The sequence below is a fragment of the Magnolia sinica genome, chromosome 18 (genome assembly GCF_029962835.1).
Source record: "Magnolia sinica isolate HGM2019 chromosome 18, MsV1, whole genome shotgun sequence".
Taxonomy (NCBI): domain Eukaryota; kingdom Viridiplantae; phylum Streptophyta; class Magnoliopsida; order Magnoliales; family Magnoliaceae; genus Magnolia; species Magnolia sinica.
In genome coordinates, this window is record NC_080590.1 from 48,127,379 (window position 1) to 48,139,632 (window position 12,254).

The 12,254-nt window shown below is 40.1% G+C and overlaps 1 protein-coding gene across 1 annotated transcript; it reads left to right on the forward strand.

Annotated features, from left to right (window-relative positions):
• Positions 1-4,747: 4,747 nt before the first annotated feature.
• LOC131232231 (dnaJ protein homolog) lies at positions 4,748-11,968 on the forward strand. The gene is made up of 6 exons (XM_058228436.1): positions 4,748-5,079; positions 8,528-8,693; positions 9,141-9,282; positions 9,364-9,640; positions 10,214-10,412; positions 11,354-11,968. Exons 1-6 carry the CDS (start codon positions 4,930-4,932, stop codon positions 11,674-11,676), a joined length of 1,257 nt encoding a protein of 418 aa, XP_058084419.1. The 5' UTR covers positions 4,748-4,929; the 3' UTR covers positions 11,677-11,968.
• The last annotated feature ends 286 nt before the right edge of the window (positions 11,969-12,254 follow it).

Below are 12,254 nucleotides of genomic sequence, written 5' to 3' on the forward strand. Positions count from 1 at the left end.
CATACAATAGGCAAGTTATAGGGCAACGTCACTCCTGATTTAAGAGCAGTGGACATGTAAGTTCAGGTCGCTACGGAAAGCTCGTCACCTCGGCGTAGGCCTAGTTTATACTCGAGGTTACTATGGGAAAGGCTCGTCACCTTAGCGTAGGTCGACAGCTCGAATGCAGTATCTCATACTACCGTATTCAGCTCACGAGTTTGGGTTGCTCACTGGTTACTACGGGGAGGCTCATCACCCGAGCGTAGGCTGACAGCTTGACCACGGTGTCCCATATTACCATGCCCGGGTCATGAGTCTTAGTAGATTGTGGTACCAAAGTTAAACGGGCTTTTCACTGGTAAGTGGTACCTTAGATTTAAGCAGTAGCGTCCATACATGGTGAATACACATTAGGCCAATCGGGTTACTTGAAAAGTTTGACCGGTACGAGTGCACGTTGAATTAATCGACATGGAGCGTATACGCACTTCTTGTGGCCTAACCACTATCGATAATCACCGTACGACTCGGATTCATCGAATGTATCCGTTATGGTGAAACTAGTTCGGCCACTAATTGAAAGCATTACCGATTGCTTGGACTATGTAGTAGTTTTAAACCAACTCAAACACAGCATGTGGATACATGTGATATACATAACAACATTTAACAAACAAAACCAACATAAATCTCATTTAAGTATTTTAACAAAACATAAAGCATATTATCATATATATGTACTTCATTCATGAATTATGTAGTAGTAAGATAGATTACATGTACGAAACTATAACTATAGATATGGTAATTGAGAATCCTATCTCAATGCCTTTATTAAATACATTTCAACCCGTAATTTCTAAATAAGACATTTTATCAAACACTTAGACTACACATATCCACATACATGTAATAAATTAGTCATAACTTATATTATAGCAAATCCTTTCACAAGGGAGTTGCCATACATACAATCATGTATTCTCAACCAATAATCATGGCAAGCACAAATCATAATTTCATTTTCATTCAGATATTTCAACAAACACATGAAATGTATTATATTCAACATAGTTTATATATATGTGTAATATATGGAAAACATCGCATCTAAGCACATGTGATAGTAATCAAGTCAGTCATAAATCATTAATTGACATTGAAAGCCTTAAAAACCATAACCTAAACGTTTAGTCCGCACCTTTCGTCGGTATACTCGTATCGAACTCAATTTAAATCCTATATTCCTGAATACGGAATAACGGGTACCTATACATTGAGATAGGTTAGCTATTTCATAGATTCTTTTATTTGGATTCCTAAAACGAGATTAGGGTTAAGATTTCTTACGAAAATCACAGTTGAAACGAGTTGAGTAGTGTAGCAAAGAGGCGATCTGGGGCATGTAGTTGTACGAGAGAACCACCGCCTCGATCTCCCTAACATTCACTCTTCTCCTTACACTTTTCTCTTCTTTTCTCTCTTCTCTCTCCTAGGGTTTGGAGGAAATTCGTATGGAATGAGAGAGAGGTGGCCCAGAAGTGATGTCAATGGCCCCAGGGCCATGGTATACTTAGGGTATAGCCAAAGGATGACTGTTTTGGGTCAACGGAGTTTATCTGAAAATCTATTTTTTGCATACGGTCCAGAGAAAATTTCCTAACAATGGATCTATGTCATGTTAAGATTTCGATCCGATCGGATTAGTAGATCGACCGCGGAGGATCGGTTTCAATTCAACGGTCATCGTCACTCGATCAGGGCCACAAGTATACTGACATGTGTAGGGAAATTTTCCTGATCCAAGGGTATAGTTGGGTTAGAATCTGACGGTCTGAAACCTTAAATTTGGTCTGCAAGCGAACGGCCCAATTCACTTAGGTTTGAGTTCATTTTCTAAAGATATTCGCGTTTCTCACACACTTCGCTCCAGGCATCAAGTCGTGCGTTTTTGGATACTATTTAGACTCGTTTTCCGCGATGGTTGTCAAGCCCATTATGGCGGTCATAACCTTATAGTTTCGCGTTAATCGGACTTTCGACGCACGGTCCAGGTCCGATACGGAGTTTCAATGTGCTCCCGAGAGCAATTGAGTTTTGAGACTGATCCTAGGTTTCTAGGTAATGTTGGGTTAGCGATCCTAATGGTTTTGGGTTTTGCAGTTCGTATAGAAAGTGGTTCAAGCTAATTCCACTGATGATTGAGTTTAGTATTTAATTAATTCTCATCTAATTACTAAAGGATTCGTTCATTAAAGATTCCTGCCTGAGGTGGTACTCGGGTCTTTGTACGGATTTTTCTGAGACGTTACAATATAAGTAAAGAGAGGCCTAAATATCCCCTATTGGGCGCTAGTAAGAGAGCAAATTAGAGATCAATGGTGTGTGTGAGAGAAATTCTCTTCTTTGCCTCCTTGCTTCTTCATCACACATGCGTATGGGGTCCACCTAGTGAATAGTAGCTGCATCATCTTAGCCCTACCATGAGTCTCTAAGGTGGGATCTCTCACTCTCTCTATCCGTGATAAATCAGGGAGAGACCTTAGAGGAGCAGGATTGACAAGTAGTTCAGGATATCTACATTGCGATCACATTTAGTTAAGGTATGCTTTACACAATTCATCATTTGTTTAGATGTTTTAAAAATATGATATTACGAAATAAGAGATCATAATGTTAATTAAAAGATAAAATTTTGTAAAACCACTTACATTTCACTACATTTTCTATTACGAATTCAACAAATGGTATAAGAGTGGTCTTATCTTTCAATAATCATTGGTTTCTGAATTTTTTCTATTATGTTGATGTGGTCTCTTTTGTGTCTTGAGTAGTCAAATGAAAGTATCTTTGATGAGGAATGGCCATTGAAAATTTGAGCATAAACAGATGAATAATCTAAGAGATTCAGTTAGTTTGAGTTAACATATAGTTAACAGTCAACATTAACCAATTCACTAATCATGATCAATTTAAACACAAGAGAGGGGTAAGCTGATTAACATGAAATTAATATGGATTGCATATTATATGATGCTATGATGATTTGAGGGTGTAGATTGGATAGTGAGGTTTTGATGGAAATTGTAGTTTTTAAGAGTTATCATTTGACTGGTACGATTGAATTTTCGTTTCTTATAATTTGACGTAATTTCTTATTTTATTATAGATTTCCAATTGTAGGTTTCCATATCACGGCTTGATAATTGTGTATAGGGACCACGGTTTAAACGTCTTCGTCCAAACCTATTTATAATGATTACAATTGTAGTATGGCCCACTGAATTACTTAATCTGAATAATTCAATAGTCGGATTTAAATCAAAGATCAAGTGTGGCTCACTTAATAAGAGTCTTACATGAATGCATACCTTTATAAACTTTTTAAGGCCCAGCGTAATGTTTACCAGCCATCTAACCCATACGGAAAGGCCGCATAAACATGCACCAATGGAAAACACAAATATCAACTTGATTAAAAAAAATAGCTCCTCTAGAGTTTTTAACAATGGACATTCAATCAGCACGGTTTCCTACCGCTAGCTTCACTTGAGATTTGAAAGCCCTCCTCCTGGAATGATCAGTAGAAATGGATGTACAATCTAAATATAGAACAAATACATCAATGAGGGCCACGGTCACACTCCACTGAAGGACGCAACACCATATGTATAACTCTTGCATTTAATGCAACAGTCATTTTAATGATTTGTGTATTAAATGCAACCAAAGTTTATCATCTGGTGTGTTCCGCTTAGGCATTGGATCTACCTCATTTTTAAATATATGTTTTAAAATGATATGAGAAGAGGGATGAACGGCTTGGATGAACAGATACATCATAGTGGGCCCGCCACAGAACTGCCCGTTCGAGGCTAAAGACGGGCGGGGTAGGACGATGTCCACGTCCCACCTCCTTCAACCGAAGTCGGTGTTTGCCAGCCTCCACGAATTCGCCTTCACCGTTAGCAACGAAAGCTCACCTGCGCACCTTCTTACTTGGGCACCGTGCACACTTTTGTATACGTGTTTTGAACACAGAATCTGAACGGTTAAAGTGATGAGCCACCCATTGAAATCTCAAAATACCAATTTCATTTTGATTCAAAACTTTGGTGGGCCATTAAAAAAAGAAACAGTTTCCTCTTTTAATTATCATTTCTCTTTGCCATGACTCATTAGAGTTTTGAATCAGATTAAAAATTAGAACTATAGAGTTTAAGGGTGCCGCATCACGTGGACAGACCCACATACGTGTGAAAACATGAATGCGGTCATTATTGCCTCCGTGGCGACTCAGGATCCAGCGTGTGTGGCCGATAACTGTGGCCCACATGCTGAGTGATCCTGTCATCGGATCTGTCCATGTGTTAGAATCCATGACATATGCACCACGGCAGAAAAATGATCATGAAAGGACGGTTGTGATTCATTTATATACGTACTCTGTAGACGAGCTTGGAACAATGAAAAGCAAATTTGAATGGCTCTCATTCAACTCTTAAATAAATAGTGGGATCATCAACGATGAAGGGTGATTACATGAAAATAGCCAATCTATAGTACTAGTGAGGAAATGGACGGTTCAAGTCATCGGACCATGGAAGCATGTGGGCTCCACTGGGTGGCGATACACAGTAGATCCCAAGTCCCGACAGAGAGTAAACGAAATCTCACAAGTCCCAGCCATCAGCTCAGACTATTCTAGATTGTTCTACCGGTCTCCTTTCGTCGAAGAAAGCTCCTTATAAATAGGTACCCTTCCTCCCCTCACAAACCTATCTCAGAGAGGGTTTGTTTCCCACTAGAAAGAATTCGTAAAATCTTAGGTCTGCTGCATATCGAATTTAGGTTTTCTTTTTGGTCTTTGCACAGATCGAAATTAGGGCTTTTTTATTTGCCGCATATCGAAATTAGGGTTTTTGATCGAGAGAGGGAAGGGAGAAGATGTTCGGGCGAGCGCCGAAGAAGAGCGATAACACAAGGTACTATGAGATCCTCGGAGTGTCGAACACAGCGTCGCAGGATGATCTGAAGAAGGCTTACAAGAAGGCGGCGATGAAGAACCATCCTGACAAGGGCGGGGATCCCGAAATGGTATCCATTTTCTCGATATCTAAGCCCCCCTTTTTTAATGGATATCGAATTTCTCCTTCGTTGAATTCTAGCTTGCGTTTGGTGGGGTTATTTCTGAGGTTTTGTTGTTGTTTGTTTTTTCATGAATAGTTCTTTTTATTTATTTCTTTCTTTTTGTGTGTGCGTGTGTTGGATTGTTGTTAATATTGAATTATCTGAACATTGCCAATTTTTTTTTAGAAAGAGAGAGTATTTGGAAGGTTAGCTAAAGTTAGTAAGACTTTCTCCAAAGCTGCTAATGTTTTCGTGAGCCTTTCCATGACTGGGTCACTCCCTCCCTATTGTATTAACTCCAAGCAGACTGCCTAGGCAAAGCATGGGGAGGGATGCAGATTGGGTACTGCCTGTCTTCACTGAAGTTGGTGCCGGGATTTGATTGGATGGCAGACTGCTGTCAGGGATGGTGCCGGTCAAGTGTGTACTCGGACCAAATACACTTTTAAACATGCTTTGCGTAGCCCATCTCTGACAGAATCAAATCCTGCCATGTTGTGCCTGTACTGACTTGGGTACTGGTAAGGGCAGTACCCAATCTGTCTCCCATAGGGAGTGAGACTTGCTTTGCAAATGGTCTCAGTCTGATTTGCTGCTATAATTTAGCTGCATTTTTTTAAAAAAATGTCCTTGCATCCCTGAGGGGGCCCATTAATGTTTAGCGAAGTGAACTTTCGTTCTATTTTCAACAAGCCATCTACAATTCACATCATCGATGGTCATTTTATCCAAGCATAAAAAGGTGGAACCCCTGATTTTTGATGTTTGCTGGTAGGCCTAGCATAGAGGGATTACCACCTCATCATCTTTCCCAATTTTCCAAAGAAACAAAGAAACCCTACAGATGCGAGCTCAATTCCCCTCCCTGTGCTTTACCCGATGCATGTGGCTTTCGGGTGATTGCCTCATCTGCGGGGACTAGTCCCTCCTTAAAAAAGGGGCGGGGCACCCTGTCTTCAAAAACAGAAGAAGAAGAAGAAGAAAACCCCCTACTTTTGTCCATTCCCACAAAGCTTCCTACATGCAGGGGGAATTGATTCTCCAGTTTGCAACTCTCATCCTCTCTTCTGATAAGAGCTTCTTGTGCCTTTGTGCTAAGGACCAGCCCTTATCCATGGGAAATCCCATCTCAGCTAGAAATTTTCAATTTAAGGCATTAAGTATCTACTCCAATTTAAGGCATTAAGTACTTCAAATATGCACACCCCTCCCATATGCAGTAGCTCAACCAAATGGACTCTGGGGCTCCTGGTTCTAAAAATGTGAAACAGGAAAATGGGGGATTTTAATTTTTTAATTTTAATTTTTTTTTTAATTTTTTATTTTTTAAAGATTGAGCCACAATGTATGCTGTTATGGTTGAAAATGGCTACCATTTCAGAAATTCCTTCTGTATTTTTACAACGGATGTTACTGAAAAAATATTGGTTGCTTTCAACAAACTTTTCTTTCTTTGAAACACAAGACAAATTAGTAGAACTTCCTAAGACTTTGCTGTGCTAGAAGTGGAAAGGAGATGGAACATTAGTATCGAAAGTGGAGGTAGCATTTTTATGCCTAAAAAAGGGAGGTATTTTTCTTGGAAAAATCTCATTCTAAAAGAAGTCCATTGCTCCTGCTGCAAACAGTTATTACCCCTCAAATCGTGTAGGTTTTCCATCATTGTGCTAATACCTTTTGCACCTTGGAAACATTCTCAACAACTGATGCAACGTCTGACGGAAGCTTGTTCTTGTAATGTTGAAATCTCATCTTATACTCTAGTTAATATCTTGAAGAGATGTTATCTGCAAAGTCCAACATACCAAGATGGAGATTTCACTTTGAGTTCATCCAAAAGTTAAGGTTATAAAAAAAAATATATTATTAAATTGAATGATTCACATTACCTGTTGATTGGCGTTTAATGCCTCTTCATGAGCTTTCAAGCTCTTCCATCAAGGAAGCTTGCAATCTATCTCTTTTGCATGATAGATTGTTGCCTGGATTTTAAACTTCAAGGAAGAAAAGCACAAAGCATCAAGAATGAAAAATATCATAAATAATCTCACTTCTTTGAATTCCCAAAAATAATCTTTTTTTTTTTTTTCCTTCTGTGAATTCATCTTGTAGATCATCACGTTTTCTCCTTAGCTTTGTGATCAACTCATTTAATTCTTCTCCTGTTTCTTTTTCATTTGAGCCTCCTCTTTGCAAATACAGAGCAAAGAAAAACCATTTTATCTCATTGAATTTTACAGAAACTTTGAAGATTGAAATAAGCCCATAAATGTGTACTTATCTCATTGCATTTTGCAAAGATCAAAATTAACCAGCCAAAAAAAATCATTGAAAACAAAACCCACTTTTATCATCGAGGTTAGCAAAATTAAAATAACCCCACATGATTTAAAGATTTAGAGTTAACCTGACCCTTTTGTTTTGAAAGGTGTTAACTGGACCCATTCATGTTATCCAATTTTGGTGAAAATTTTGGAAAAATCCCAAAAGTTTTCAAGGGCTTGTTTATTTGAAAGGACCCAAAGAATTGTTTCAAGGAAGAGATGGTATATGTCACATTTGGATACTAGGAATGTAATTTTATGAAATGCAGAAGTGGTGTTTGGGTACTGGGAAGGGTTGACTGGAATTCTACTACGTATGTACTGTTTATAAACAATTTAAAAAAGTGACCTGTGGGAAGGAATCTGTTTCCTTGAAATTTGCAAGCCAGCCACTGGCCAGGAGTAAAAAGAGCAGCACAAAAGCTTGAATATGTTTCCAATCGGAAACCATTTCTAAGCTTTTCTAGGGCCCAAAACACAGGAGTTTACCCCTACTTATTATGGATTCCATTTCCAGATAGGTACTTTTCTAAGCAGCTAAATGACCTCTTTACTAGAATTTCATGAAATCAATAAATCATGGAATTATACTTCTGTTACCCAAATGCAACCTGAGTTCTGTTCAGTTTGGCTATGCTGTATACATTTCCTTTGATTCTAACCACGACATTGATCTAATGGTTCTAAATTTGAAGGTCACATTGTTTTGAAGTTATTAAGAATGCATAAAACACCGAATTACTCTGAGAAGAGATTTTGGCTGGTTATAAGTTATCACATATTTCCGAGATGTAAAATTAAAATTTTCTGAAGTTGGGTGTTGTTTATTTTCTGCTAAGCAAGTTCTTGGATGAATGTGGTAGAATTATGGTTGTGAGGTGCCAGCAACCTGTTGTAGTTAAATGTTACATGGGAATATATCCCACTGCTCATCACTGAGTCTCTTTTCTTTTTCTCAAACAGAGCCGTTCAGCATTCCTGAACGTCCTGTGATGATGAAATGGGCCATGCCAAATTCTATGGCAATGAGGTCTATTATCCATTGGTGAAGTTGAATTGGACCTTGACATGCCGTTCATTTGTTTATGCAGTTCAAAGAGTTAGCTCAAGCTTATGAGGTTCTCAGTGATCCTGAGAAACGTGAAATATATGATCAGTATGGAGAGGATGCACTGAAAGAAGGAATGGGTGGAGGAGCTGGAGGCCATGACCCATTTGATATTTTCCAGTCATTCTTCGGTGGCAATCCCTTTGGAGGTATATTTCAATTGCCATGTAGCATCATTGTGGGTTATTGTTTTGTACTTTCCTCATGTTTATGCAGATTGGAAGTGCATAATTTTTAAAAAAAACAAAAAAACAGCTGCATGATTGTATTTTAACTTGTCTCATAATGCATGATGGTAGCCCATCTTTGCTTCCATTACATTTCAACCTCTGGTATTTATTTATAAGAAAAATCAATGCCATTCTGACTCATAATGCATAACCCTTAACTACTTGTCTCATAATGCATGATGGTAGCCCATCTTTGCTTCCATTACATTTCAACCTCTTCTATTTATTTATAAGGAAAATCAATGCCATTCTGACTCTTGAGTATTCTTGTGTTTTAATGCGTAGTTTTTACTCTAAAGGACGAGCTAATCGGCATGTTATTCTAATTATCTCTCACTTCCTCTCCTTTTTTTATTGCCTGGTCAGGTGGGAGCAGCCGAGGTGGCCGGAGGCAGAGGAGAGGAGAGGATGTGATTCATCCACTCAAGGTTTCTCTAGAGGAACTGTACAACGGAACATCTAAGAAGCTTTCACTCTCTCGAAATGTAATCTGTTCCAAGTGCAAGGGGTGAGTTATACCTGTTATGAACTTTCCCTGGTTCTGTGATTGTTTGGGAGTTGCTAACAGTGCCCTCTTTACCAATGGCAGCAAAGGGTCGAAATCAGGCGCTTCCATGAAGTGTGCAGGTTGTCAAGGCTCTGGCATGAAGGTCTCTATAAGGCACTTGGGTCCATCGATGATCCAACAGATGCAGCACCCTTGCAATGAGTGCAAGGGAACTGGAGAAACCATCAATGACAAGGACAGGTGCCCACAGTGCAAAGGTGAGAAGGTTGTTCAGGAGAAGAAAGTTCTGGAAGTCATTGTGGAGAAAGGAATGCAGAACGGCCAGAAGATAACCTTCCCTGGAGAGGCTGATGAGGCGGTATGTGCCCTTATTTTTTTGCCCTTAGGTTTCAAACCCTTGCCAAACTATAAATGTTTCGGCATGCTGGGGTGTTCAAGGCTGACAGGGTGTGCTACTTCCAAATCATGGTAGCTGCAAGAATGTGAACTTCCTGACTCCTGTTCTTGTGCATCATTTTGGGGCCGTAAAATGAGAATAACAGGACCATATGTTTTCCATTTTCCGCCCACTCCAGAATGCCAAATGTATCAAGGTCCCTTTTGGATGCACCCTCAAAAGGGTGTTTGAGGCCTAAACCCCGTCGCAGTTGGTGTGGTGCCTTTATATGCACTTTGCAAACTGCCCATCTCATCCCTTGACAAAATAGGTGCTAAAAAGCTGACCCGGTGAAAAACAATCAGATAAACCCCCTTTTATGGAAGTGCATCTAAACAGGCCCTAAGGTCATTCCAGAAGACCTGCTAGCCACAGTTTGTGTGGTACACATGAATGCTACCTATTTAAGACCTTGTTGCGGATGAAGTTGGAAGTTCTTGATAAAAGCTGTTGGAAGCTGTTGCCTGACCATATGTTTTTGTTGCAATATTGCAGCCAGAGACCATCACAGGGGACATTGTATTTGTGCTGCAGCAAAAAGAGCATCCCAAGTTCAAGAGAAAGGGCGATGATCTGTTTGTGGAGCATACCTTGTCTCTGACTGAGTCACTCTGCGGCTTCCAGTTTGTATTGACCCACCTGGATAACAGACAACTGCTGATCAAATCAAACCCTGGGGAGGTTGTCAAGCCTGGTGAGTTCAGTTTTTTCCCGTCTCCTTCATAATCGCCTTTTTAACTGGTTATTTTCTGAATGACAACCATCTCCGTGTCTGGAGCAATTCCTAGGTAGCATAGATGTGGACAAGTTCCAGGTTACACATCTGGCAGGTCTCATAATGTATGGGCCATAGCCCCAACTCAGGCCAGTCAGATGATGAGAACACCCTCTGATTTGGTGGGGGGAAAAACAAAGAAAATTTTTATTTATTGTTTGTATTGAAAGCCTATGGCCATCCCCATCCAATTAGCCAGATTTTGGGCCATGACCAACGTATGGTGCAGCCTGCAATATGATCTGGATCTTTTATGTAATCTGCTGATTGGATGACCAATTGGATAACCAATAGCCCTTTCGATAACGAGGGAGGGAAAAAAAGCACCATTGCAAAATTTGGGCACTGTTTGGACTAAACATCTGGGATCATTGAGCCAAAAATCCTGTTTTTTGGGCCAATGAACTGTATATATGGTGGTGCAGCCTCTGCCATATGGGCTGGATCTTGTATGCATCAGCATCACCCTGCTATGCATCATCCCCATGGGAACCAGGGAGTTGAAATTGTCTGCAGTTAGGCTTCTATTGGAACTGTACTGCTTATGATTCAACAAATCAAAATGCAATTTTTCTGTTAAACTACAATAGGGATTGGTCAGCCTATCCCACAGAAGTGCTGTGGGTACGAGCTAACTGCAATGTGGATTGCTATTCATCATCACATATCATTCTTTTGTCTGCATTCGGTGGCAGACAATCCAAAAGAGCATACTGGGTTCAAAACATAGATAAAAAGTCTAGTAGTTCAGTTCTGAGTGGACTTGGTTTTTTGTCTTTATTAAAATTTGGATTGTGATTATCTTATAAGAGAATCTATTTTTCATGGGCTGTACTTGAAACTGCTATGATGTGTGACAGATCAATTCAAGGCGATCAATGATGAAGGGATGCCAATGTACCAGCGGCCCTTCATGAAGGGGAAGCTCTACATCCATTTCTCTGTTGATTTCCCTGAATCGCTCACCCCAGACCAGTGTAAAGCTCTAGAGAGTGTCCTTCCTCCGAGGACCTCGGCCCAGTTGACAGACATGGAGCTGGATGAGTGCGAGGAGACAACCCTCCATGATGTCAACATTGAGGAGGAGATGCGCAGGAAGCAGCAGGCCCAAGCGCAGGAGGCTTATGATGAGGATGAGGACATGCCAGGCGGTGCCCAGAGGGTGCAGTGCGCCCAGCAATGAGCAGATGAAGGGAGAAGGAAATTTCTACGATCATGATCTGCTATAACAATGAGCAGAGGGTGCAGTGGTACGACCAATTGCTACTTGGCAGGCTTCTAGTGTAGGTATAGGATATATAATGCGTCTTGGACGTATGATTCTCTATGCATTTTTACTTGTTTATGTATTTGATGAGCCTGCATGGATTCTGTTTTTATTTTTTCTGGAGCCATATGATTTTATTTTTTGACTCATGTCGAACTAGAAATTTGAAGTGATTTAATTTACAAGATGTAGATGTGAGTTCACAATCCACCTTAGTGTTTACAATTCCAGCAACTACTGTCCAGATTGAGGACATCAAGTTCGCCAATCTCGACGACCATGTTGATTGTGGGGATGTTCCTGTTTCCATCGGGACAGCTGCTGTGTTTTTTGTTGTTTGTTAGCCTCAGAATGAGAAGGTTGTTATGATTGCCCTAATTAAAAAAAGAGTAGAAAAAAAGAAGACTGATCATGGTCCATCCGCAGTAGCATGGGGCCACAACCAGGGATCGTACCCCAGGAACATATGCACACCCTGTATGGTACGAACTAGA

Bases quoted from the DNA above. Each gene is read 5' to 3' on its own strand.
- LOC131232231 (XM_058228436.1), top strand. From the start codon at position 4,930: ATGTTCGGGCGAGCGCCGAAGAAGAGCGATAACACAAGGTACTATGAG. The intron at 8,694-9,140 runs GTATATTTCAAT...TTGCCTGGTCAG, and splicing joins CGGTGGCAATCCCTTTGGAG to GTGGGAGCAGCCGAGGTGGC. The intron at 10,413-11,353 runs GTGAGTTCAGTT...GATGTGTGACAG, and splicing joins TGGGGAGGTTGTCAAGCCTG to ATCAATTCAAGGCGATCAAT.